This window comes from Rattus rattus, chromosome 7, assembly GCF_011064425.1.
Source record: "Rattus rattus isolate New Zealand chromosome 7, Rrattus_CSIRO_v1, whole genome shotgun sequence".
Taxonomy (NCBI): domain Eukaryota; kingdom Metazoa; phylum Chordata; class Mammalia; order Rodentia; family Muridae; genus Rattus; species Rattus rattus.
This window is the reverse complement of record NC_046160.1, coordinates 114499575-114526703: the sequence shown is the minus strand read 5'-3', so window position 1 is coordinate 114526703 and position 27129 is coordinate 114499575. Positions and strand designations below refer to the sequence as shown.

Below are 27129 nucleotides of genomic sequence, written 5' to 3'. Positions count from 1 at the left end.
TTGCTGAATTTAGGCAGGAGGAGGAGAGAATTTAAAATGCAACATAGTGGCTATTTCCAAGTAGCAAAGAGTTCCCTGAGGCAGCTGCTGTTGTCTTAACTAAAGACTGGAGTCCTATACTGGGCAAAACACTCCAACTGGTTTAGGTTACAAAGACAGGGAAACACTCACACCATTTACCCTCAGCTGATCCACAGACCTCAATTCTATGCCTCTTCGTCCCTTTCCAGACTGTCCTGGTCACTGTTCTAGGCAACTCCACCCTCATCAAACCTGTCTCTATCCCTTCTCCCTGACTGTGAGGGTATATGATTGGTCACACCCAGTACTCTGCTGGCACCTACTAGGTGCTTGGGAATACTGTACGAAACGAATGGCTGAATTAACGAAGGTACAAATGTCTTATATTTTTGTCCAAGGGACTACCAGACCTGCTGGCATGTTCCCACAGCCCCGGGGCACTTGGGCTTTTACCCAATCTGTTCTCTTAATCACTGTAGGCCAAACCCATCTCAATGACAGCGGGATACCACAATATTGGCAGCTTGCTAACATAGTTTCCTGACCCTCCCTCCCTCCCCAGTTCTTGGTAGGGGAAGGCCTCATTCACATCTGTGGTTCCATCTCTAGAAGAACTGGACATGTGTGGGGCTCACCAGTTCATCACCTAGGCATTCGGGGAGGAGGAGAGGCCTTGCTGCTGTGCTCTGATGAAGGAAGCTCCCGGAGAACTGGTCTGAAACCTGCTTTGCGAAGCACTTTGTACTTAAGCGTGAGTTTACCTGGAGTGACTCAAGGGTGCCCTTGGAGACAGCCAAGGGGAACTAAGTAACTTTCTTAACCAATGGGCTGTGATATCTATCCTCCACTATAAGCCTCCCTTTCTCTCATCCAACCCCAGACAGGACTGCCCAGCTCTTTGGGACTTTGACTGGAATTGTCACACCCCCACCTCCCCGGAACATCAATCAGAGCACTTAATAAAGCGCTATCACCAGATGAGCAGGGCGCCTGCGTGGCGCCTGGGAAGGTTCCTGTGAGGTAGGAGCAGCAAACAGCTTGTTTGAAGGAGATCCAACCAGTTCCTTCCTGAAGAACCGACTTGTTGATAATCTTGCATCAAACAGGAGTTTGCGGAAAAACTCTGGGGAAAAGGCTTTCCCTGAAACGTCGCAACTCCCCCTAAGACGCAACTGAGTAAAGAGAGAGGTCTGGAGGTCATGACTGCCAAAAGGGGGGAGGTCAGGGTCAGGCACATTGCTGGGAGGGCTAGCCAGCACCATCCCAGTTCGGCACATGAAGAACCTGAGGGGCGTCCGCGAGGATTGCGGGCAGAGGGGTCCCCACTTGTCAGACCTTACTACTACCTTCCCGCAGCCTGCAGGATGAACTTGAGGGAAGGGCAAGCAGAAGCAGGTTGCCACTGTCACTGGGAGTCCTCGGCCTCTAGGGTGAATAAATAAATTATTAAGCGCCCAATACACAATAGCCTCGCTAGATGGAGACGAGGAATCACTGCAGCGGCGCTGGCGGCCGCGGCAGCGGGGAGCGCGGGCGGGAGCGCAGCCCGGGAGGGAGGCGGGCGAGGCTCTGGCTCCGCTCACGTCTGTTTTCCTTTTTCGTGCATTATTTATTTCGCCTCCGCCCGCGGCCCTGCTGCCGGAGCGGGTGCTCCCGGCCGGCGCCTCTAGCCCGCTGCCTCCAGCGGGCCCCGGGCACCCTGCGCCCCGGGTAGCCGCTCGGCGCCACCGGGAAGGGCGGGGACCGGGGCGGCGCAGGGACCCGTGGCGGGGCTCAAGGAGGACTCGTGCAACCGGCTCGCGGAGGATCCGAGGACACTTTCCCCGCCCTCTGCCTGGGCAGCCCGACCGGGACCACGGGTTCGGAGGTGACCGCCTTTCCCTGCCCGCGCGCGGCCAAGCGGAGCCTGGAGCCCCGTGCGAGCGCGCCGCGCCCCGGTCTCCCAGATCAGCTGCCCTGGAGGCCCACGCAGCGCGCAAACTTTTGCTTCAGCGGCCCGCGCTCGTCCTCTGCAAGTGAAGCCCCCGAGCGCGCGCGCAGCCGCCAGGGTGAGCTTGGAGGCCCCGCCTAGAGGGCGGGGGACTGGGGAGGCGGCTGGCTTTAAATGGGGGCTGTCGGGCCGCTGAGAACAGAGCTGCCTTGGGGGGAACCCTGAGCTCCCTTCTCCGTGTCGACGATCGGTGGGGGTCGCCACCAGGCAAGGTGGCGTGAGGCATCGGAGGGGTGCGGGCGGTGATGGGGGCGTGCAGGAAAACCTACGCCTGCCTGGGAGCAGTAACTGGGGTTTGGGCGGCAAATGGGGACACACACGGAGGTGCCTATGTGACAGTGTGCGCAGTGAAGTCCCTGGGGCAGGGAGACTACACGCAGCGAGTGATTTGGTGGTACTGTGCAAGCAGAGTCAAGGAGTGTGCGGGCGGGAGTCGGTGGCGGTGCATGGGGGGTCACAGTGCGTGCGCGCGCAGAGCGAGTGATTCTCGCTGGGTTTGAAGTCAGAGTTGTGCATGAGCGTTTATTGGGTCGTATGAGGTTCAGTAAGTGTGTTTGGATGTTTCTGGAGGTGTGCATAGGATTAAGGTGTGCATGCAGTATTCTGAAGGGGCGGAGGTGTGCGCCAGGACAGGTAGGGCGTGAGTTCTGGGAAAGCACTGAGAGTCAGCAAGTGTGCGCGCGCGCTGGAAGGAAGGTGAAGACTTGATTTGCGCAGGTGCCCCAAAGTGCGGGGCAAGTGAGTGCTCATCGCGTGGTTCTTGAATTGATGCTACCGTGCCTATGCAGTGTCCACCTGACTCAAGCCTTACTCCCTTGACAGTTAGCTCACCAGTGGGCGCCGCGGGCCGAGATGCTTCTCCGGGACCTGGTGCTGCGCCATGGCTGCTGCTGGCCCTCACTTCTGCTGCACTGTGCGCTGCACCCACTCTGGGGTTTAGTTCAGGTGAGAAGCGGGCAGAGGCCTCCTGGGAAGGGGGTAAAGGTCACTTCAGAGCTCCCCCTACAGCCATCCACTGAGTGGTCCTGGGGAGACTTGAGGAGAAAGAAAAACTGGTCGAGTCTAACGTGCTCTGACCCTGGAAAAATAAGAAACTTCTCAAAGAGCCTCAGCTGCGGTCTAAGGCCTGCAGGACTGAACTTGATATTGGAAGGCACTAAGACCTCATAGTGAACTCAACTGCAGCTTTTAGGGAAAGAAACGAACTTATAAAAAACAAACAAACAAAAACAAAAAACAATCCCATAGTGGTGCCTTGTTTCCTACCAGATTGGACCTCTAAACTTCAAATTAGCCTTCCAACTTTCTTCAACCTGGAGTGAGGGCTGTGCTTATAAGCAGAGGCTGGGGAGGTAGATGGTGACCCACCATTCATGCAGAATACAGGCTGTCAAAATGGCCAGAGGACAAACTCTCACCTTTGGCCTCCCAGTCTTCAGGGCAGAGACCAAGCAAGCAGCCACCAACTCCAATTACTCGAGGCGGAGAAATGATTGCATAGGATGTCCTCTAGTCCTGCCCAGAATCCCTGTGCTCCGCTCGGTCCTTTACCAGCAGAGTGACTGAACAATGGGTTTCTCCTTCCTGCTTGTTATGGCGTCAGTACTTGTTTGCTTGCTATATCACCTGGATCACAGGAAACATGGTTAGTAGCTGTCCTTGCCGTTGCTGGGATGTGAGATGTTACATCCAGTGGACAGAGAGCCTCTCACCCCACCACACACACTTCCATCACCCCTAGAGACACTCGACCCCAGCTCAGGCCAAGGCTTCTGCTTTCTCTGCTCTGGCCTGCGTCTGACTTATGACTGCCTTGTTTAAATGTGCTTTGTGTCCTCAGGATCCGGGGTTGTCACTTCTCAACCCTCGGACCATTGAGACTCGGTCCCTTTGTTCAACTTCTAGCTGAGCCCCATTGTGGAGCTCACCTGTGTATTCAGGTGCCTGGTTCTCTGTCTTCTCAAAACCTTTCAGCTAGGACCGAGAGAGGAGGGATGGCAGGGACAACAGAGGGGCCATGTATGTCAGAGGGCTCTAAAGAGATGAGCCACTGTTACCTGCCCAACCTGTCAGACGACTAACACCAAACAAAACAAAACTGTCGTGTCCTACCGCCAGGCAGTGTTTACAAAAGCATTCGTACATGCGTGTTTCAGATTCTCAGACTCAATACAAATCAATTCTCATGAAAATCAATTAGAAAAGAATCCTTGAGTTAAATAGAATGGGCCAGATCTTGGCTCGAAGCTCTGGAAAATTCATCTACAGACGCTAGGGTTAGGGAAGCCAGAGGAGAGGAAGGAGGCTTGGCAATGAATTGGGTCTAGGTTTTTAAGCAGGAAAGCTGGATTTGGGGAGGGACACAGGAGGAAAGAAGGAAGTGTGCAAGCTCAAAAGGCCATGTGTTTAAGTGAACAGAATAAATCCATCAGATGCTAGGAGTTTCCCGAACATAGAGAAAGATCTCAGGGCCATCACTGCCTCCATGAGTGATTGCTCTGCTTAAGAATCCTCCAGAGAGTAAAGGATAGGTCTGATGCAACCGTCCTTTGATTAACGGGCCACTAGATGAGGCCAGAAACCTGAGTCCCTCGTGTGGCAAGTTCCTCCCTTGAAATTGGTGAAAGTCATTGGCTGTGGCAAGATAAGAGTTGCTTAAGTCCCATGTCATTTAAGTTGCCAACGGTGGGTGGGGTCATTCCGTAACCCTCCCTCCTTTTGAATGTGTCTGGAATGGAGCTTCTGTGATCTAGGGTTCTTCTAAGTTCACATCAGTTGATTTTCCTTTCTTGTAAGGGACGAGGATGACAGGCTGGCAGATTTATTAGGAGTGACAGGAGTGTGTCTCATCAAGTTACTGTGGTCCTGGCCTCTCTCCTTAAAAGATGCCAGAAGCCATCATGCTTGTGGGCACTTATCTAAAGCAAGTGCTAGGGAGACAGACTTGGATCTGGCCTTATGTGTCTCTGTGTGCTGACACGAAGCTATCCCAGGCTTAGTAGAAGCTGAGCCTCCGCTCAGCTCCCTCAGCTTGCATTTTCCAGCAGCAGCCTTTACTGGGCACCTCCAGATGACAGACTGTATGTCAAGAGCAAGTGGCTTAGTGGTCCCAGTGGTCATGGCACTGACAGGCTATGCCGGTGACGTCATTGAACAAGTGATCCCAGGCAGACGCTCTCAGGAGAAGCAAATGGCTTAGACCTGGAGGTAGGAGAAAGAATCCAAGAAACCTCTCACAGAGGTGTCACCACAGAGATGTGACAGAGTTCTAGATACACCAGACAGCTAAATGTTTGACAGAGGTAACAGCCTGAAGCCAGGGGCAAGGATAAGGGTTGGCAAGACCTGGGGAGGGAAGGAGAGGCAAGCCCCTAACTGTCTTGAAGTTCAGATTTGACCCTGGGACTCCTGAGCGCAGTGAAGAGTTCAAAGTCAGATGTGACACCGTCTCAGATTGTCACTTTAGACATCTCGGCCTGGGTCTCCAGAGAGGATGGATTCGGATTCCAGAGCACAAGACAAGATGGCAAGGAGGCACACGGAGAGGGGCAGGGCTGCCATAGTGTGCATTTGCCAAGCCCCATTTCACTTTTATCATGAGTCTATTCTATACGGTCTTGGAGATATTTGTAAGATATAGCGATGTTTACTGTTTACCCGTTGTTCAAGTTTAACAAGACAATTTCCCTAGCAATAACAGGTAAGAGGCAGTTGCTACCCGTGCGTAGACATGGCTGCCTGGCACAGGGCAGTAACAGAGGGAATGTCGAGACAGAGGCGAATCCTGAACACGTTCAGGAGGCACCATCCACACAGGATGTTAGAGCCATACAAGCTGGCCTCGAACCCAGCTTCACTCACATCCTTAGGACACAGGCGAACTCTTGGCCAGATCACCCCATGAATGACCTCCAGCCCCTTCCCAATAAAGTCCTTGCTTCCCTCTGTCCACATTGATGTCCCTCTGCTTCCTGACTGTGGACACAATGTGACCAACCACATCCGCCTCCTGCTGGCAGGGGATTTCCCACCACGAAGGGCTGTCCCTGGAGCTGTGAGTCAAACTAAAACCCTCCTTCCTGAACTTCTGCAGTCAGACATTTTGTCACCACAAATGAAAAAGTAACCGAGAGAAGCATTGGGTGGTCGCTGGGTCTGGACAGTGTTGGATTGGATGCTGGGCACGCCATTTAAGCTTGTTGACCCCTTGTCTTGCCTGTTGTACGGCTAATAAGCTTCCTGTATCTGTTGACCTCGTGAAGGGATGATAGTATGTCCCTGGCAGGGCTTACCATGCCACCCGCTCAGGACAAGTACAACACTCACCATCTACTTGTCTGCCCCAACACACCCACAGTTCGAGTGAGGGGACAGACAGTATAAAATGGCAGGGAACTTGCCTCAAAGGACAATATTTCCATGGTAAAGAAGCAGCAATGAGCAGAGAGGCCCAAGTCGGGCTCTAGGGACAGCTTATCCCAGAGGATTGTGTAAGAAAGGGCTTTGAAGGGTGAAGAGAAGCGTGCTGCTGGATAAAGGGGTCAGTGGAAGGAGGCTTATCAATTAGAGGCTCAGGCACAACCAACCTATAGGAACTCCAGTGGGGCCCCAGCTAGAGCCCGCCTTCAGGCAATAAGTACAGTCCTTCTTGGCCCTTCTGTGAGGACAGGTTCTTGAGTAGTTGCCCCCTTGGGTCTCAGTGGAGCCTTCCCATGAGAGAGACCAGGAGCCATTGACGTCTAAGAGGCAATGAACGCCTTCATTTCTTCCTCCTTTGGTCCTGAAACTTGGTCCCAATCTTCTTGTCTGCCCTTTGATCGTATTAAAAACACTCCTGTAGATCTTCGCTCTCGTGTCCTCTCGAAAAAAATATGGGTCATTGTGTCAGGCCGGGTCAGGCCAATGTGCTGCTCCTGAACTCTGTGGCATTCAGTGTTTCTGGGAGACTGGGGAAGGAATTGCTTTGGCTGGGCTCAGAGTCTTAGATGGTGATGCTCTCTGGGGGATGGGCTTGACGATGTCACTACAAGAATGAAGGAAGTTCATACTCTGAGCCATGAAGCCTTACCCTGGGAGACAGGACTGTTTCTGGGGTCAGAAACATAGTCTGTGGCCCTTTAAAAATGCTAAGAGGTGGTCCAAAAGAGCCTGTTGGCCCCTTAGGGACTGTAAATTGGTCCAACCTCTCATTGCCACCCTGACATCCACGATGCTCTGTTGTGCCACCAAGCGCATTGGAAGCCTCTCTCTCTCACACACATACAGCAGAGGGACTCTCGGGTCCCCAACTGTAATGGCAGGCTGGAGGAAGCTGCAGGGACACTGGGATTCTGTGTTTCTAAATGCTTCTATGAAGCCACAATAATTAGCCGTGCCTCTTGCCGAGGCAACGCATTGCCCCAGCTCTTTCCTTCTTGTCTGGAAGCCAGCTTTGGACTCCTGGCTCTACAATCCTCTGCGTATAGAGGGACACTGGCAACTCTCTAACCCATGGTTCTCGGGCTGTGTTTGACTGGGAGACTAAAGCGAAACACCCCAGGCCCACCTCCCCGGCAAACGGCTCAGTTCACTGGTCGCAGACAGGGCAAAGGCAGGAAAGTGTCAGAGCTGCCGGAGGGGCCTCCAGGACCCCGCTGGACGGAGGAAGCTAGAGTCAAGCATTACCTGACTACTGTCGTCTCTAGCTGACTAAGGAGCCAGAGAACCATCCTGGGAGGGCGTCAGACCCAGACTGACGAGGCGGCTTGCGTTCCGGTCCACTCTTTGATGTGTGTTCATTCACTGGCCAGCTGTCTGTGAACGCTGGGCCCTTCCCTTAGGTGTCGGTTTTTAATAACGAGAGGGAAGCCAAGGCATAGAAAGGCCTGGCATAGCTTACAGTCGCATGGGAGAGACAGGCTGGAGTTAAGTAGCAGACATGAGCCATGATACGAGGGAACCTTTGAGAAGGAGGTCCGCCCGGCTGGGGAAAAGAAAGCAGAGCAAAGGGTGAAGTGGAGACCAGGATAGCCTGCCTTCACAATGGCCCAGGGTGACGGGAGGGTGGGGGAGGGGGAGAAGGATGCACAGGGCTTTCCCACAAAGCAGTCAGCTGTATGCAGGGAGCATCAGGTTAGTTACTCTGTTCATTGGTCACACGGGATGCAAACAAGAGGGTCAGTCAGGTAGGTTTCCTCTCCAAGATGGGAGGACCGAATCCCAGACTGACACAGAAAGGCCAAAGGAACTGTGACTGGAAAGGTAAGGGCTCAGCCTGTGCGGTCTCAGGGAGATAGACGTGTGTGATGCAGCAGCTGCCATTCTGTGGGAACAATTCCTTTGATATCCCAGGTTGTGACCTGGAAGGGACCTGGGGGCAGGCTCGGCTCAGCTTCTAGCTGCCTTTGGCCTCCTACATCTCCTGGCTGTGCCTATATCTGCAGGTGACGCATGCTGAGCCCCAGAAGTCTTGCTCTAAGGTGACTGACAGCTGCCAACACATCTGCCAGTGCCGGCCCCCACCTCCTCTGCCCCCGCCACCCCCACCTCCGCCACCTCCCAGACTACTCTCTGCCCCAGGTAAGTGAAGGCTCATTCATTGTTTGTTTGGGGTTTGTTTGTTTGTTTTGGGGTGTGCGTGTTACTCTATGTATTTTCCTGGGCCCGGGAACAGCTGATGAAAGAGCGGAGATGGAGGACAGCTCTGCCTCTTTTGTAATTTTCCACTGGCCGAGCGGGAGGGAAGCCAAGACCCAACTTTCCCCTGCAGTCTGCAGAGCGCTCTTCCCCCAGAATGCCTCTGCAAGATGGAGAAGGATGCTTCTCCCTCGGTTAATCGGATAAAAGTCAATCTCCATTTGATAAGTGACCCAGCCTGGAATGTTCCGAGGGCCAGATCTTTAAAGGGGGCAGCTGCTCAGTGCGGTCTTAAATACCCCACCCACGCGGTTTAATTTTCGATTCCGATGCCTGCTTAAGAAGGCAGTTAGGGTAGAGCCCAAGGCAAAGGTCTGAGAGCCCGGATCCACTCTTGCATTTTGGCCCTTTGTACCCAACCCGCTGAAACCCCTGGGCTTGCCTCTTTCCTGGGTGACTGAATTTCTGAACGATTTAACTGCCTAATCTCGAAAACAAAGGGACATTTCTTCACCCAGAAATGGCCTCAATCCTGCCTTCTGCATAGTTAAGTTCTCTGCCTACAAGTGGTGGGACCCGGGGTCTCTTAGCTGTAGGCTAAGGAGATGTTTAACTGTAGATGGGTCTCTCCAGGTTTGCCCTGGAGTGCACCAACAATCACGTCTCCACTGAACTGAGCGTGAGTGTATTTTAAATAACCTTGATGAAACTCAATGTCTGCTAGGCTGTGTCTAGCCTCTTGGTACCTAGTGGGAAATACAGGGGGCGGGGCCATCTTTGCAGTTTGTGTGGGTTCTTTCCTTTTTATTGGCTCCTTGTGACCCTGTGCTTCTGGGAGTGTAGTTCCAAACAACCTTACTTACAGTCTCTCTTGTTTACTTTAAATCTATATGAGTCAGAGCCTGTGGGCCAGGGCCTAGAATGGCCCGAGATCACTCAGATGCAGGTTTAAGTGAGAACCAAATTCCACCGAGCCCTCTGGCATCCTTCAGCATCTTCCTACCCCTGGGTGTTCTCTGGCTTGCTTATCCTGAGAGCCCCGTCTGCCCATGCTAAGAACTGGCATCTGTCCCTGGAGATGTCGCCTTTCTTTCCTGAGACATCCTCTCAGCCCAGTGTCTGGCCCCCAGGCCCGTGCGCTGAGATCTGACAGCTCCCCACATTCAGCTACAGTCACGTCTGTTCCCCTCGTGCTGCCATGCACCCGGAGTGGGGAGGATAATTTGTTCTTCTGGGATCACTGGCTCCGCAGAGGGTGTTGTATCAGTGAGCCATAGGGTGGCCTTTGAGGACATGGAAACAGTTGGCAGTCCCGAGTGCTTAGGCCAGAGTCTACCCCTAAATGTCAAATCAGCCTCCCTACTGTCTTCCACCTGGGGTGGAAACTGTCTCTTGTAAGCCATGGCTGAGGAGAAGGATGGATTATTGCCACGTGACCCACCATCCATGCAGAACCTGGTCTGTACGATAATGGGACCGTGCTGCGTTGGTATGGAGGTTGTGTGAAGAAGACATCCAAGTAGAAAGAACAAGGCGGGCAAAGCCTGGGAGGTAGGACTGTGCGAGACACATCATCTTGGGTATGGCAGTCTTCAGTGGGGTTGTCCTAATCCATGTCCTGTGGCTATAAGACAATACCAGAGGCTGGATAGCTTATAAAGGAAAAAGAGCTATGTTGGCCGGAATACCTAAGCATCTGGTAAGGGCCTCCCACTGTTTCATGCCACAGTGGACGGAAGGGTGGGCAGGAATGTGCCGATGTGACAGGGACAAAGATGCTCAGAGTCCATTGCTCTGTAGCATCCCTGTTTCCAAGAGAACCCGTCTGGCGTCATGAGAAAGACATTAATCCCTCTTTAAGGTGCCATCTCCACATGTCACTGTGTTGGCAGCCAGCCAAGTTCTAACAGGAGTTTTGCTGGGGCAAATGACATCCAAATCACAGCAGGGTCAAAAGGGGGCAGCCATGGGACAGATCTTCCAGCCCTGTGGGTCTGCAAGGCCTGGGTGAGCAAGCCGCATCCCATCCCTTGGACCATGGTGGGTCACCAATTTCCCCATATCCAAGTACCACCTCTTATTTTTTTCTTTGCTTTTCTGTGTATATTCCCTGGTTTCCATAGGATTAGTCTTTTTCTTCTGTTTCCCCATTCCCCATGGCATTTCCTGATGTATTTATTAAAAGATAAAGAGAGGAAGGGATATGTTTTATGGACGTGTGGTTAGGTATGGGGAAAGGGAGCTCCTCAGCGGGCCCCATGCTGAGACATCCCTTCCCCCTGAGTTTATTCTGGACATGGGGAGGGGAGTCAAGAGGGTAGTAGGGAGGCAGAGAGGAGAGAGAGAGAGGGAGGGGAGAGGGAGAGAGAGAGAGGAGGGGAGGGGAGGGGAGGAGGGGAGGGAGGAGGAGAGGAGAGAGAGGAGGAGAGGAGAGGAGAGAAGAGAAGCAGAGGAGTAGAGGCTGACATGAGCACGCAGAGAGAGGTGGGGGAAGGGAAAGGGGAGAGAGCAGGGAGCTGGAAGGCAAGCACAAGAGCAAGAGAGCAGGATTCTTTATAGAAGTTGCATAAACAAGAAACCAGGACCACTTGCTTAGATAGAAGGGGTCCATAGACCCAAGCAGATGAAAAAAAAGCCAGTACTTTAAGATATTAATCAGAAGGTTTATGAGAGAACCAAAAGGAGCATGCTGTGTTGTTGGTAGTGTTTCCGTTACAGATTTTGTGTTAGCTTCCTGTCACTGCAACAAAACACCCGAGACAATCACCTTACTAACAGGGAAGGTTCCTTTAGACTCCATCTCAGAAGATTCAGTTATGATTGTTTGACCCTGGGCTTCAGATATGTGTGTCAGTACACAGCCTGTCATGGTGGGAGTGGATGATGGAGAAAGCCTGTTCACAGTCTAGCAGCCAAGAAGTGAAAGAAGTAAGAAAAGGCCTGGGGTCACAGTATATCCTTCAAGGTCATGGCCCTAATGACATAACTTCTTCTTCTTACTAGACCCCACTCCTAAAGGTCCCATCTCTTCTCAGTTACACCACAGACTGGGCACCAAACTGCCAACACATGGCTCTTGGAGAGCACTCAGGATCCAAACTGTAAGAGCCTCAGTGTGTTTGAGCACTGTGTGCTGTCTAAAGTCTATGGTACTGCAGGGACACAGGCCCATCTTTTGGGACACTGCCCAGATGGTGATGACCCTACAGAGACGTTAGACAGGCAGATGGCATACCATCGCGCCTCCTGCTTCAGAGACAATAACTTATTTTAACAACTTGGAGTGTGCGTTAAGGTTGATTTGCCAGACAAGATTGTGTGTGTGTGTGTGTGTGTGTGTGTGTGTGTGTGTGTGTGTGTGTTGGGGGAGGGTGAGTCTTGAGATTATTTGATATCCAGAGCTCTCTGACACACGACGCTAGGCTGGGTCCTGTAGAGGGTGGGTTGAAGATGCTGTGTGATGAAGGGGTCAGAGCTGAGCTGTAGGCAGGAAGATGATTCTGGATGAGACGAGATTAGCATGGTTGAAACCGTAGCTTAGCTATAAGCCTCGGAAATGACTCTTCTGAATGGACCGCAATCTTAATTGTCCTCCACCTTCCTCTCCCATCCCCCAGTCCTCACCGACCCACTACCCAGCTACCCGCTCTCCTCCTTTCACACCCTCTACTCTTTTTGCTGGGGCCCCAGTGAGCGTCATTACAGTTACTTCTAGAAGTGTGGGTGAGAGGTCATGTTCAGGACGACACCCAGGTTACACCCCTGGGGGTGGGGGATGAAAATGTCTGACTGATTATAGATCCTCAGAGAAGAGTGGGACTTTGTGAGCCCCTCCCCCATCCTCAACAGAATATTGCCGAACCCAGTCTTATGCAGAAAATTATAGTTCCCAAGAGTGCGGCAGCCATGTCGTGCCCGGAAGACAGCATCCCCCAACACTCCATCACATTCTTCCGAGACCACATGATCCTTGGAGGAAGTGATCAACATGGCGCACTGAGGGCCAGGCTAGCAACATTTATTTTCAGTGCAGTAACAGCTGCCCACGCGCAGCAAAAGCAAACAAAGGAAATCCTCCCGTCGCCATATACGTAAATATTTCTAAGACACTTGTGTTGGTAGCTAATATCCATTTAGCAAAATGACAGTGGTCACTTCCTCATGGTCTGCAATATGGGCTTTTGACCAGTGTGTTTTGGCTCATAAACATTAGCATTTACTTATTTATGTATTTTGTGGGCAGAGGAAGGGAGGTACTCTAGCCCATGTGTAGTGTTCAGAAGACAATTTGGGAGAGTTCAGTCTGGTTTCAGGTGTGAAAGGTCAGTGATTGTGTCTCCATCTTGAACCAGGTGGTCAGTGAAGGAGGCAGGATATGAGGAGGAAGTCAGGAAGGCATGGGGCTGAGAGAGGCTGACAAGACAGGGAGCAAGTGTTCCAAAGGCCCAAGGGCTGGGGACATGTGTCTGGAGTAGACTGCTTAAGCACACTGACATCCGTTGGCACAGACTCCATGGAAGTGATCATCAGAAGCCTTTTCTGGACCCTTGTGGTCTCCACATGACTGAGCATCCCTCCCTCACCATGCAAACAGCATCCATGTTGCTCAGGGTGACCAGTGGGTCTCAGTTTCCCTAGGACTCTCCTGGTTTTAGCTCCCAAAGTCTCATGGTGGGGAAACTGCTTAGACTTGGTTGTCTGGCAAAGCCAAGGTGATTTTAAAAATGGTTTTCTGTTGCGCTCATTCGGGTCGCGTGTATTTGCATGTGTGTGGGACAGGTGCCTTGCACTCTGTAGAGCCCAGCTCTGTGCTGCTGTCGAACACCCCTCACCCTTCCCACCATTAGGAAGGAGCATAGACATAGTTCTTGGGATGCGGAAGTTCGAGTGTGAGAGAGTGAGCGCACGAGCAAGTGGGTGAATGGGTGAATGCGTTAGTTTGTTGAAACAGTATGTAGTCTAGGCTAGCCTCAAACTTGAGATCCTTCCCCTCGACCCTCTTTGTGCTGGGATTACAGGCATGAAACACCATGTCTGATATGCCGTGGAAGGTTCTTGAACAATGTGTTTATTTGCTGCCAACTTGCTCTTCACGCTCTGCCCATAGGGCAAAGGGCACCTGCCTGGGGGCATCATTCTTTGAGAGTGTGTGTGAGTTGTACCATAGGGAGCCCCAAAGCAGAGTCCTCAGAAGTCAGTGGGAAGCTGTCTTAAGAAGATGCTAGGCCTTATCCCCTGGATTCCTCACTCAATAGGTCATCACGGGGTCGAACAGCCTGAACTCATCCCTCATCTCAAATGGGGCTGATTCTTGGTCACAGGGGCACTCTGAGAAGCAGAGTCCTAGAAAATGACAGTTAAATCAAAGGGCATTGGAGACCCAGGGGGTCCTTTCCCTCAGCTCTGTGACACCCTGCCAACTGTAGCTCTCTCTGGGCCTCAGTTTTCTCACCCGGGAAGGAACCGGATGGAAGGAGACTGGAGATTCTGCAGGCCACCCTAGGTGAGCTCTGTGCAGCCCCAAAGGTGGTGTCACAGAGCCGAGACTCAGAACCTGGCTTTCCTGCCCTGTAGCCTTTGCTCATTAGCCACATGAGTGACAAGTAGCTGTCCCTGCCACATGTGAGTGGTCACAGGATCTCTGTCAAATGAACCTGTGGAGAGCCCAGAACCCAGTTACCACAGTGGCAGCTAACAAGAAATGTGAAGGCTAGGCCGGGGAGACGGCAAAGGTGCTTGTTGCCAAACCTGATATCCTGAGTTCAATCCCCAGGGTCCATGAGGTAGAAAGAGAAAATGGCTCCTGTAAGTTGTCCTCCGGTCTCCACACACATGTCGTCATTGTCATCATCATCATCATCATCATCACCCCCACCCACCCACCCCACACACAGGGAGAGAGAGAGAGAGAGAGAGAGAGAGAGAGAGAGAGAGAGAGAGAGAGAGAGAGAGAGAGAAACAAGGTAATAAAACTTCAATTTAGGTTAAACTGGTAGTGATGATTTATACCTGCAAGTTCAAGGCCAGCCTGGGCTACATAAGATCCCGTCTCAAAAAGGAATTAAGACTGACAGTTGTAGTCATCTTAGGCCACTAACCATTAGACTAGCAGTGGCCTAAACAGGCCACCGGTAGATTCTGGAACCTGGCTGAGAATAAACTTGGGATAGAGTGGGCTCTTACCAGCTGGGTAGATTCTGCAAAACAGGGAGCTCTGAGAATTCCATTCACACCCATTCTAGGGCAATCCTCAGAGTAAAGTGGAATCCCCACCCTCTCCCTACTATGTTATTTCTCAAAGGTGGGGGGCAGCCACCAGAACAGAGGCCTGAGCTGCTTTCTCAGGCCATGGGAAGAAGAACCATATACCAGCCCTCAAGGAAAAGCGTGCGAACCCCCTCTGAGACTGGCTTCCAGGCAGACAAGCCAGAAATAGCTATGGCAGAGCAGAGAGGCATGAGCCGGTGTGTCCACAGAGCCCAAGGACTTCAAAGCACTGGGTTAGCTTTTATTTCTGCCTTTATTTAATTCTTACAAAACTCAGAAGAGAGGTTAAGTGACTCCCCTAAAGGGCACGCATCAACGGTAGAGCTGGGAATAGGGCCGCTTGGGCCCCTGATGCACCAAGAGCCGTGCATTAACAAAATTCCAATTAAACCGTGAACATTATAGAATTTTATTTTTGAGGCGGGGGTCTCACATTGTAGTCAAGTTTGGCTTAGAACTGTCCATCCTCCCAGTCTTCCCAGTAATAAGTTTGCAGACATGTGCTCAGCTGGAATGCACCCCTCGCTTTGAACAGTAGAAAGGAACCAGTATTTAGTCCTGGGTCTTGCAGGCAGGAGCTCGGCGAACGCTCAGACACTCCTGTGTGATAAGTAGCATTATCTTCACGTTCTCTGCAAAGACCAGAACTTCGGAAGGCGCAAGTTACTTGTTCCAGGCTGCCCAGCTGGAAGGGCCAGCCTGCCTCCGAGGATCTCTCCTCACCCCCGCCCTATTCTTGTTTCATTGGGCGACAGAACAAGCTTCCTCAATAGATGACCCACAGAAGGGTGGTTCCTTCCCCGTCCCAGATTACAGTGTGAACTGACTCCTGCCAGGATGCTCTCCGCATGTGTCTTCAATGGAGCTGTAGTGGACTGCCTGGGGCTGGGTCATCCCAAAGACTTCCCCTCTCGGGTTTGCCAGTTGACATTGGCTTTGGTCACTTGTTGGCAGGGTCCTAAGCTGGGCCATGCACGTGATGTCACCACACAGTGTGGGCTTCCTGTGTGCAAGGCAGGCAGAAGCTGTGCTCCTTTCGACAGTGTGGTGGAGAAAGGGCACATAACAGTGTGCACATTGTGTTCTGTTCTGTGGCATCAAGTGGCCAGCACTGACTCATCAAGGAGTGGGAATTAGACCTCGGCTCTCCATGAGGAGGGTCAGATAAGGTCAGATAATTCACCTTTCCCCCTTCTTTTCGTGTGTGTGTGTGTGTGTGTGTGTGTGTGTGTGTGTGTGTGTGTGTGTGCATGCGCACATACACATGCGCCTTTACCTGTTCATATGAATGTGTGTGTACACATGTGAGTGTGCGTGCGTGCTTTTACCTGTTAATATGAATGTGTGTGCCTTTACCTGTTCACACGAGTGTGTGTGTGCATGTGTGTTTACCTGCTCATATGAGCATCTGTGTTTACCTGTTCATCTGTGTGTGTGTGTGTGTGTGTGTACACATGCACATGTGCACACACATGTGTGCGCAACTTTTCCTTTTACAGTGCTGGCGATGGAGCCCAGGCCTTGCACAGGCCAGGCAAATGCCCTCATCCAGCTACATCCTGAGCCCTCCCCCTTTTCTTAGATAGGCTCAGGCTGGCCTTGAACTCTCTTCAAGATAGCCCAGGCTAGGCTTGAACCATGCTTTTCCCACCTCAGCCTCCCTAGTGTTGGCATAACAATTACAGGCATGTGATCCCGTGGTGTGTTTGGTGGTCATGCTGGCCTATGGGCCCATGTTCTCTGGTCTTTCATTTTCCTTTGTGGCAATCATCCCGGCACAGGAAAATGGAAGACAGTGTGTATGTACTATGCTCTGAAGGGTTGTGGGATGGCCACCAACACTAGTGGACCTGAGATCACATGTTAGCTAAGAGCCCCCTAAAGGAGAGGAGGAAGCTGAGGAGATAGGAGAAAAAAAAACATTCTTACCGGAGGGATCAGCCTGTGTAAGGTCATTGTGTGGGGTGATGCCTGGGCTGTGAGAGAAGCCATTGTGGCGGCTGGCCCCGGAAAACAGGAGGGGCCTTATAGTCATGGGGGAAGGGGTGATATGAAGAGGCAGGAGCAGGCTACACAGAGCATCAGAAAGGAGCTTGGACTGCATCTGGAAGAAGCAGGGAGCCCTGGGGAAGAAGCATGACCCCTGGGGGTGCTGTGGAACGGTCCTTTCAAGGGTTTGCCTAAAACCATATAAAAACACAGATATTTGCATTACAATTCATAACAGTATCAATATTACAGTTATGAAGTAGCAACAACTTTATGGTTGGGGTCACCACAGTGTATGAAAGGGTCACAGCATTAGGAAGGTTGAGAACCAGTAAGCTACAGGGTAAGATGTCTACTTTTCAGAGACTGGTCCCATGGAAGGGAGTGAGGGAAAAGGGAAGAGCTCAGGGCTCAGGGACAAGGCTGGTGTTGTGTCCAGCCAGCAATGGTGGTGATGATAGCAGGATGGGCTAGGGGCAGGTGAGTTATGCTGAGCTAACTTGGATTTGAGAACATTCTAGAAGACCCAGGGCTGCTGTGCCTGGTTGAGGAGAGAGGTCTCTGGGTGGAGGATTCAGGGATGCTACTGAGCTCTGGTCAGTCTCTGGGTGGAGGAGGCCACTTACTTCGCACTCTCCTGGTTTGTAATTTCACAGTAGGATGGTGGTGAAGATCAGGTGGGGCCAAGGGGAAGCACGAACCCGACTTTCCTCCTGTGTTTCATTGCTCTCATCTTAAGCTCCAAATTCCCCAGCATTAACACAGGGTTAGCTCCACTGAATCTCCAAATGGCAAAGATTCTCACCACAGGCAAACAGGAGTCCTCCTGGATCGTGAGTGTGAGCGGGGCATGGTCTGCCTGCCCTTGGGGTCGAAAAGCTGATGGGCACAGTAGATAAACTCATTCCCCATCACCTTGCCTTCTGTGAGGGATGCCACCCCCACCTTGGAGGTCCATAGATGCTGCTGGCCTTGCCCTTGGCTGGATGTGGAATAAGCACCAGATAGTGCTTGGGTATGGCATACCTAGGGGCTGTGCGACTTGGAAAGCATCTTGCTTCCTGCTCTGTGTTGATGCAGAGTTGGTCTTCCCAGGTTCAGACTCTATTCTTCCATCTGTAAAGTGGGCCAACTCTCACAGTTTAGTCTACGCTCAGCGTTGCTAGATTCCTGGGTCTTTTTTCTGTTGCTGGAGGTGCTGCTTTCCTCTTGTCACTGATCCATGCTCCTGTGTTTCGAGGTGGGACCTGGAAGCCAGGTGGGCTCTGGGTTACTCTAGCAGTATCTTGGTCACCCTCCCTCTCTGGGTTCCCATTTTCTACAACCGAAGGTAGTTGTGGGAGATAAAAACATAATTGCGTGCCTGACTCTGCCCCCTAGTGAGCAGCCACTCTCCATAAGTAGAATTTTTTAAAGTATGAATCTTACTTTAGCAAATGTGTGACCTGGTTTAGACCCCATTTCTCCATCTGTAAAATGGACCAACTCTCACATTTGAGTCTACCTTCAGCCCAGAGCACCCCAGGCATGGTGCTGCACCCAGATAAGGTTCTGAGATAACCGCCTGGGTCAGGCTCATTCCGCATTGTCCAGCCCATCAGTGGGCTCAAGAACTTGACTCATTTCTTCCTTTGTTTTTCCTTGAGCTTTCCTACCGAGGTCCAGGCACTGGGCAGTGACAAGCACAGGCCATTGTGATCCTTCACCTGACTCAAGTTGTCCCTTACGTCTCCTTTGTTTCTTCCTGGGTCCCGGGGCATGATGAATCATCTGCATTGAGGCTAGCAGACTGGTTTCTTTTGTTCAGTTCTCAACCGGGGGGGGGGCAGACTTAAGATTTCTGCCAGGTTCCCCTTGGGTGTAGATGGATTTTTTTTTTTGCCCTTGAGACCTGAGGCCATCCTACAGATTGTTCATCAAACATCTGCTGAATTCCATGCTCCATGCTCCCATACCACACTCTGCAGTGCCTGTGAGGCATCAAACCTGTGCCAAGGCGCAGGTGCGTTTGCTGTGGCGTACCGTCTGGAGGGAGAAGGAGGTGTGACCTTGAATCTGAAGTGGTGGTTCTTGGGTATCACCTGTCCCTGACACCCCAGTGGTTGAGAGGCGAACTCGTCACATCACCAAAACATGTTGGTCCCTCTCTTCTAGCAAGCCTGGCACATACTCAGAAGGACCAAGTGACCCTCTCAAAGTTGCCATCAATGAGGTACCTGGTCTCTCAAATGCTAGGTCTCTCAAGTCTGGACCATTCCCAAAGACAGTAGACATCAGGTGCTGGTACTGAGGGTGCACCCTGTTTATATTCAGTCTCCAGGCCACTGCCTTCCCAGCTTAGCACCAAGAGCAGGCATTGCAAACTTCTCTCAGAATCTGTAGCACCCGTGGCTATGAAAAAGCCCAGTTCCTTCTTTACAGACTACCGGGAAGCGTGAAGGAAAACACATGCTCTCGGATGCAAATGACTCAAGTCTTGTTTTATCTGCTTCGGTCTGGGTTCTGTTTTATAGCCTTATCCTTACTTTAAGTTACAAATGAAGGCAACTTGGAAACCAATCAGCGAGAAGAGAAATAATCAGTTAGCATAGAAACCGATCGATTCAAATACGTTGCTTAAGGAGAGCGCTTGCTGGGAAGGAGCTGTGAGCTGGGGTTCACAGGTGGCCGAGATGCAGCGGTGGGGTGCTGTGAAGCAAGGGGTGCTGGGGTTGGAAACGTGGGTGATGACTTGGTTCTCCCAAAGCAATTGAGAATTGGGAGAGGAGATATGTGAAGTGTCATGCTTAAAGTGAGAACATGTCCGCTTACAAACTTCAGGCCACTACCAGGGCCTGCATTCTGCTGCCCAGTACCAGTGATTTGGAACCGGCTGAAGCATCACAGCTGCAAGGACCTCATTTGTACTCACTTGGGAGAGCCAAGACAGTGCTCGGGATAGCATCCATCATTGGGGAATAAGGGAGAGGATCTGTCAGTGTGTCAGTTCATTAACGTTATTACAAATTTCACCTACGATGCCCCACTTGTGTCCGGGATGGAGCCACTAGTTTAGCCTACTAAGTGTCTGTTCCTATTCCCAGGTTCAGGGATGGTTTGTACATCTTTGTCCCCAGTGATGGCACTGGGCTTGACACATGGCTAGTGCATGCCCGGTGCTTGTATAAATGCATGTCCGAGTGATGAAGATGGGAGGCTGCCTAGGAGAAAGGAGCCAACATGTGACCTGGGTTTTGTCAGATCTTGTTTCCCTCATTCTTGGAACCCTGTCTAATTTAGGTTTCTCCAGAGGCAGATGCTGGACAAGAAGTCACATGCATTGGCCACTTGGAGGTGATGATCCCAGGAGACACCTTCAGGGAGGGGAGGGTGAAGGACAGGCATGATGGGTACCACACCTGGTCCTGGAGCTCAGGGCAGAGGACAGACTGGTGGCATGGGATGGAAGGGTTAGTTGTCACATTAACTAGTCACAGCTGGTGAACAGGAGTGTCACTTCCCTGGGAGGAGAGGGAACAGGTCCCAGAAGCGTCCTCCATACGTGATTACCTTCTTCCAATAGGGCCACCATGGCTGACCTTGCCCCCAGTCAGACTCACTTGGGTCTGTATCTTTCAGGGTTCCACTGTGAACCCACATCTCTCTCTCTCCTACTTAAAAATGGAACAAGGTGTCTAGGGAGATGACTCCATCAGCAAAGGACAAAGGATCCCAGTTCTATCTCTAGGACTCACATTAAAAAAACAAAACAAAACAAGGTGTGGTGATGTGTGCTCATAAATGTGTGTACACTGTACCCACAAGAACATACAGCACCTTCATGGATCACATATCACACACACACACACACACACACACACACACACACACACACACACACCAACCTTTATGTAGCAGACATGTCTAGAGCTTTGAGCATGCCCACTGTGACTGAGGATGCCCAGTGGAAAGTAGCTGAGGACCCCACAGTGGGGTTCATGGCGTTATGTTTTGTCTCAGGTAGAGTTTGAGATGTCTGTGACATCAGAGGGGAGGCTGCATATGAAGGAAGGACAGGCTACTTACTCAGAGTGCCCATCTGTCTCCAGGGTTAGCCAGAAGGAAGGCACCTGACTGGAGTAAGTCACCTGAAGGAGCCACCAGATGGGCAGAGATAGGAAAACAAGTCTCAAATAAAGGCTGGCCATGGAAGAAGGTGGGGGTGCCCTGACAGAGATGGGACAGGGAGTGCAGTAAACAGAAGCTGGGTGGCAGGGGCTGAAGGCAAAACTCAGAGAGGAGGTAGCTGGCCAGGGCTTAGGACCGCAGCCCAACCAGGAAGGGCTGGGAAAAGGGTTGAAAGCCTCCTGAACTGCCATGGTAGGGGGAGAGAACTCCCAGTGTGACCAGATGCCTCTTGGACAGGAGCAGGGAGGTAACAGAAGTCTAACTCCAGGTTTGCCACAGAGCCTTGGTGAAGTCATGAGTCTAACGCTGAGGCAGATGCCTCAACTGTCACTGTCGCTCGCTCGGAAGGACGCTGTGGGAGCCATTCACAATGGGACGAGAGCCACAGAGATGACTGAAGGGAGGAGAGGTGAAGGCAGGGCTTGAGGTTTATGAGGACTAGGAGCAGGGGGAGGGGGTGGAGAGGTGAGTCTGAGGAATGCACCTAGCATGTGGAGAGGAGCCAGAAGGCAGACAGGAGTTGAGGGTGGAAATTCTTGTTAGAACAGCCACAAGATGAGCATATATCGACCATATGATTCAACCTTAGGCATCCGAAGTCAGAGATCCTGAGCACTGTGAGTGGAGAGGAACAAGGAAAGAGGAGACATTCGGGGCCAAACAAGTGGGTCTTTCCACTCAGGGGCCATCCATGGAAGTCAATCAGTGATGGAAGCTTGCAGAACCCAGGGACTTCAAGAAGGAGGAGGCAGAGCTCCTGAGGGCATGGGAAATGGGGAAGGATGTATTTGGTCTTGGGGAGACGTACTAGCCTAGAGTGGGGACAGCATAAGCCAATGGGTGAGCCAGCAGGGGTGTGGTCAGGACCACTTAAGGCTCCCACAGATGTTCTAGTTAACATTGTTACAGACACATGCTAACGAAGGTCCTAAGGCTGGCCCCAAGGAGCCCGAGGGAGAACATTTGGGGGCAAGCCAACTTTTACTCATTCGAACATTTTATTAAACATGTCTTCAGAACTTGGAATATGCTCTAGGACAAAATGGATGCAGAACTGACATTCTGGCAGGGGATAAACACCAGAAGTAATCAATGTGCTAATCCTTTGAGCCAGACTGTGGCAGGTGTGCTGCGGGGAGCAGGGCTGTGATGTGGGGGGGAGCTGTGCAGGGCAGGCCAGGTCTGAGAGAAGGAAGGCTTGGAGAGGGTCTAGGGAGAGCGCCGTAGATGGAGAGAGCAGCCAGGGCTAAAGCTGAAGCCTGTAGACTCATCAGAGTGGCCCAAGTCCCTGAGTGTCTGAAGCAGTGTGGGAATTGAGGGCTAGAGAGAGGCAGAGAAAGTGTGGTCCGTGGGCCTACTGTGAGGGTGTGGACACGGTGCCCAAGGGGACCTCTGTTTTACCTACTCCCAGTGGGAACCCTCTCGCTGTTCTGCTGAGGGCAGGATGAGCAGACGCAGGGAGACAAGTCAGGAGCTGTTGCAGTGGTCCAGGGGAGAGGAGATGGCCCTGGAACCAAATGCCACTAGCAGGGTTCAGATTCCAGGCAGGATCCTGTTGTATGTACTTTTGAGCAAATCGGGTGCTGATGGGTCATCCTCTGAGGAAGGACAGGGACAGGGCAGGGAGCAGAGAGAACAGCTGTAGTCAATGAGAGGGGATGTCATGGTGGTCCAAGACAGTGGAGCTAAGTCAGACCCACCTGCTAAAACAGGCCAATTCTCTCCTAGCTTGAACTTAACAGCCTGTGTGTGATCTGATGGTGGCACAGTCAAAAGAGGGGGAGTGGCTTCCACACCTGCTAGGTGGGGACCTCAGGGGCCCCAAGCGAGGCTGAGAATCTGTCACCACTGCTAAATGCTAGGATCGGGTGGCACAGTCTGGATCGGCCCCAACTGCATTCCTAGGGACCAGGGACCAGCATCTACAGAGCTGCCTGGCCCAGGGCAGGGTCCCAAGTCACATCAGAGGGTAGTAGTTTCTGAAGACACAGAAGAGATTTCAAGAATGCCTGGGCGCCAGTTACTCTTCTCTCCAAATGTCCTACAAGAAAAGGATCTTACGTGGACTTGGAGTTTGAGGGGATAGAGCCCAACATGGCAGGGACGCAGGTCAGGACCGTGAAGCATCTGTCAAGAAGCAGAGAGAGTTAAGTGTCAGTACCTGGCTTATCTTTCGTGAAGTTCTGGCCCCCAGCCCATAGGATGGTGCTGCCTCCATTTAGGGCGGGTCTAATCTCTTCAGACCCTTCTAGAAACACCTCTCTAGACACACCCAGAGGCATGTTTCCATGGTGATTCCAAATCCTGTCAGGTTGACAGTGGAGATGAACCACTGCAGTCTGTAAGCATCATAGCCAGGGGTTTATTCGAAAGAAGACAGGAAGGAGAACAATAGCAAGGTGGGAGAAAAGACAGCAGCTAGGGGGCTCAGGCTCAGGATGGTCCAAGGCAAGAAGGCATGGAGAGAAGAGAAGCAAAACTCCTAACGTCTGGTTCGTTAAGTTTTCTTGGCCAAGTTCCAAATAACAGTAAAATCCGGCCGTTCCATGGAAGGCCATCACAGATGTTCAAGGGGTCCTCTCTCCTATTCTTTCCACCCAATAAACATCCACTGGATAATCACTGTGGGCCAGATGCTGTGGTAGGAGGTGGGGTTCTAGAAGGCTGAAATGGAGGGCCAAAATGGAGACCATGAGGAGGGATTAGCTTCACTCGAGGGGCAAGCAGCATCGCCAAGCAGGCTACTCGCCGAGGTAACTACCTTGTGGAAGTCCAAGGGGAACCTACCAGGCAGAGGAGGACATATTCAAAACCATGGAACAGAACAGCCACAGGTTTTAGGAAACTCACAGCTGCAGGAGACAGTGGCTCACAGAAGATGTCCTAGGGTGAGGCAGGAATGCTAGCACCGACCCATTCAGGATCTCACCGCACAAACCGGGCCCTCTTCAAATGGAGAGCCACTAAAGAGATTCAGGGCAGTGAGGATGGCCTAAAGGGATGGCTTTGACAGTGAGTGGAAAGGGGGTTGGAATAGGGAAAACATGGGGCTGGCTAAGAAGTCGTCATCCTGTCCAGGTGGTAGACTAGAGCTAGACTTGGGAGACTTAGAGCCAAGGGACAGTTCCCAGAAGAAGTTTGGAGAGACTCATGGGCTAAGTACTGCATGGAGACGATCCATCTCTCCTTGTTTATGTGTCTGTGTTGGGGGCCTCACTGTGGCAACCACCTCTTTCTAAGATTGTGCCGAGATGTTGGCAGCCGTGTTTCTAGGGACATGATTTACACTTCCCTCCCTTCTTCTCTCTAAATATGGCCAAGCTGCATGCCAAGATGTCATCTGCTAGACCCCAGGGTCTTGCTGGAGCTTACCAGAACCAGTTCTGATGAGCTGGCAGTGGCCTCTGTGCCCTCCCCTTTCCCTTTCAGGAGGATCCCAGTGAAGGCTCACATGTCTTGGGCTAGACTGCTTGGGAAGCTCTTGGCCATGTGGTAGACCAAGCTGTAGTCTACCAGGCATAGAGAAAGGACAGAGTCCTTTCTGGATGCTTCTCTGCATGAACACCTCCCACTCCCCGTGTTGGGAAGTGTGCAGTGGGAATACTAGGCTGACCAGCTGGAAATGCCTTCCTGGACTGCTGGGCATGGCCGTGGGATTCTTGCTATTCCTTCCAGGCTCTCTCCTCCAAGCTCCCTCCCTCTGTGTCCCCAGTATTAGTTATTTCCTCATACTCTCCTTATTCAAGGAAGAGGGGTTCACCTGAACCCCTGGCCTCAGGAGCAGCGTCTCCCTCCTTCAGCCTCTGCCGATGTGTGGAGCTGTGGGGATGGCTATTTTCTGGCATTTGGGCTGGAGAGTGAGTGCCCCTTGGCACAGAGTGGGCAGCAGCTAGAGCTATGGTAAGTGCCATTTGTCACAAAAAACGTGAGTCTCCTGCCCATCAAGCCTCCCTTCCAGGCAGCCATATTTCACTGCCTCACCTGGGTGCCCCACAGAGAGTCAAATCTTTGCTTTTAAGGGGAAACTCCCAGTTACCCACTTTGTTGTCTGCTGGGGGAAGGCCTTGACTACATCTTTTGATGATTTGGTTTCATACTGTTGCATGGTTCTGTATGATAATCTGGATTGATTTATGAACCATTTACATACACACATCCCTACCACTTGTCAAAACAAATAGGCAAGACCTGGTCTAGAGAGGCAGAGTTTAGCATGTCTGAGGGGCTGTTGCTCCGCTGACCTGAAGAGAGGTATGTAATGGGTCTGTCTATCCATGAATACAGCCCACAGGGCTTATCATATGTTGCTTTGCACAGGTCAGCTGTGGTCGTTGACTTTAGCTGGGCTGGAGGATAGGAAGTTGTTTGGCAGGCCTCCCGGTCTGCTCTGTGTCCATGGCACTGTCTCACTCTAGGCCCACACAGTCCTATGTGGCCAACAGTGTTTTAATGTTTTCATTAGTCATCCTGCCTGGTTCCTTCTAGAGGCAGAGCTGAGCTAAGGCGGTTCAGGAATACATGTCCCCACGAGGAAGCAGAAGCAAGTAAGAAAAATGGGCCAGAACAGGGATGGAACCTGTGGAATCAGGCTGTGGTTTCAGCAGGACACTCCAAGGGAGCCCACAGGAAGTCCATCCAGTGGTGATAGGAAACACACAGGAAGTATGCCATTAGCTGCCTCAGAACAAGGAACTGGGGCCCCATAACATGTACCCCATATTCTTCTGAGAGCAAAGACCTCTATAAAGCTCAGTGTCTTTTTCCAGTTCTTGGCTTAGTCATGGCATGATCCAGTGACACAAAGACCTGCCGAATTCCTCTACTATTCTCGAGATATTAAAAAAAAAATCTCTCCACATTCTTCCCTTTCATTCCTTTCCCTCCATGCTTCTGCTCCAACCTCGATGGAGCCCCTTGCTCCTAAATGCCCACCCCTCCGCATGGAGGAGAGCAGACAGGATAACTCCCCATGGGGCCTTAAACACCAGCAAATCACTGAGTGAAGTCTAATCCTTCCTTCCTCCCTGAAGCCAGGACCTGGATCCCTTCACAGTCAGAAATACACAAAGGATTTTCATCTCATCTCCGAGAACATTCTGGGCCTTGTGGCAACAAAGCAGTTTATCTTCCTATTCAACTCTAAGATCCTTTCTGCAGCCTTAAGCCCTGTGGGATTAACCAGCTCTGACATTTCCACCCAACTGTTCATCGTTCTGTGGAAGAGTAGTGGGAGTGAGGGTGTGAGACATACCAGGGCTTATGGGAGTTAATGGCACGGTTTCTGAGGTGCGGGCCGTTAGTCAGCAAGAGCTGACTCCCCCCCTCCCCTCCTAACACACATCCCGTAACACATCCATCTTCCCCTCGGAAGTTCTCGCACTTCATACTAGCAATAGAGAGTTCTGTTAACTGTTCAGGAGGTTTCTAGATTCTTCTCTACAAGGGAAGTGACTTAAATGGAAGCGGGGTTTAGCAAAGCTATGACGAATAGATTAGGATTCAAGCCGTCTTTGGCAAGAAGCCTCTGGAGGATGTGGAGCGGAGGTGAAGTGCACCTACTTTAGGCTGCTGTGTGAGGAAGAGAGAGGGAGGGGAAACATGGGGAAACGGGAGGCCGGGTGGGAGGCTGCTGAGCCAGCCTTAGGAAGAAGTGTATGGCTTACTGTTGGGTCATGTAGATCGTCAGGAAGGACCACCCTTCCTGGATTGAGCAGACGGTGAGTTCATTGTCTCTTGTGAACTCTGAGCCTCCCGTGAACCACTTGAGTAGAGACGCCAAGTCACAGTTGAACACAGGCCAGGAGCGGGGCATAGGTTGGGTCTGGAGCTAAAAGTGTGGAGGTGGCCTCCAGCCAGAACCGAAACAGCGGGGCTGGGTTGGTCTTGAAGGGAGAATGGACAGGGGCAGGTTCAGTGTGGAAGCTGAGGCCAGTGAACTATGGCCCCAAGAGCCAGGGATACAGCTCTCTTCTCCATCTTCCAGGGTGACAGTGTCCCTCCTTAATTCTCTAAGAGTTGGGTTAACATTTATCAGTCCCCAAGTCTGGGACTGGGTCCTTGCTCTTAAGAAGTACCATTTG

At 51.8% G+C, this 27129-nt stretch overlaps 1 protein-coding gene across 1 annotated transcript in view; it reads left to right on the top strand.

The window, feature by feature from the left end:
- Positions 1–2151: 2151 nt before the first annotated feature.
- Positions 2152–27129, top strand: part of Prima1 (proline rich membrane anchor 1) — a 51572-nt gene continuing 26594 nt past the window's right edge. The window contains exons 1-3 of the mRNA XM_032908300.1: positions 2152–2223; positions 2834–2956; positions 8434–8569. Of these exons, the coding sequence (XP_032764191.1) occupies positions 2864–2956; positions 8434–8569 (229 nt within the window). The 5' untranslated portion in view covers positions 2152–2223; positions 2834–2863. The remainder of the gene's footprint in view (positions 2224–2833; positions 2957–8433; positions 8570–27129) is intronic.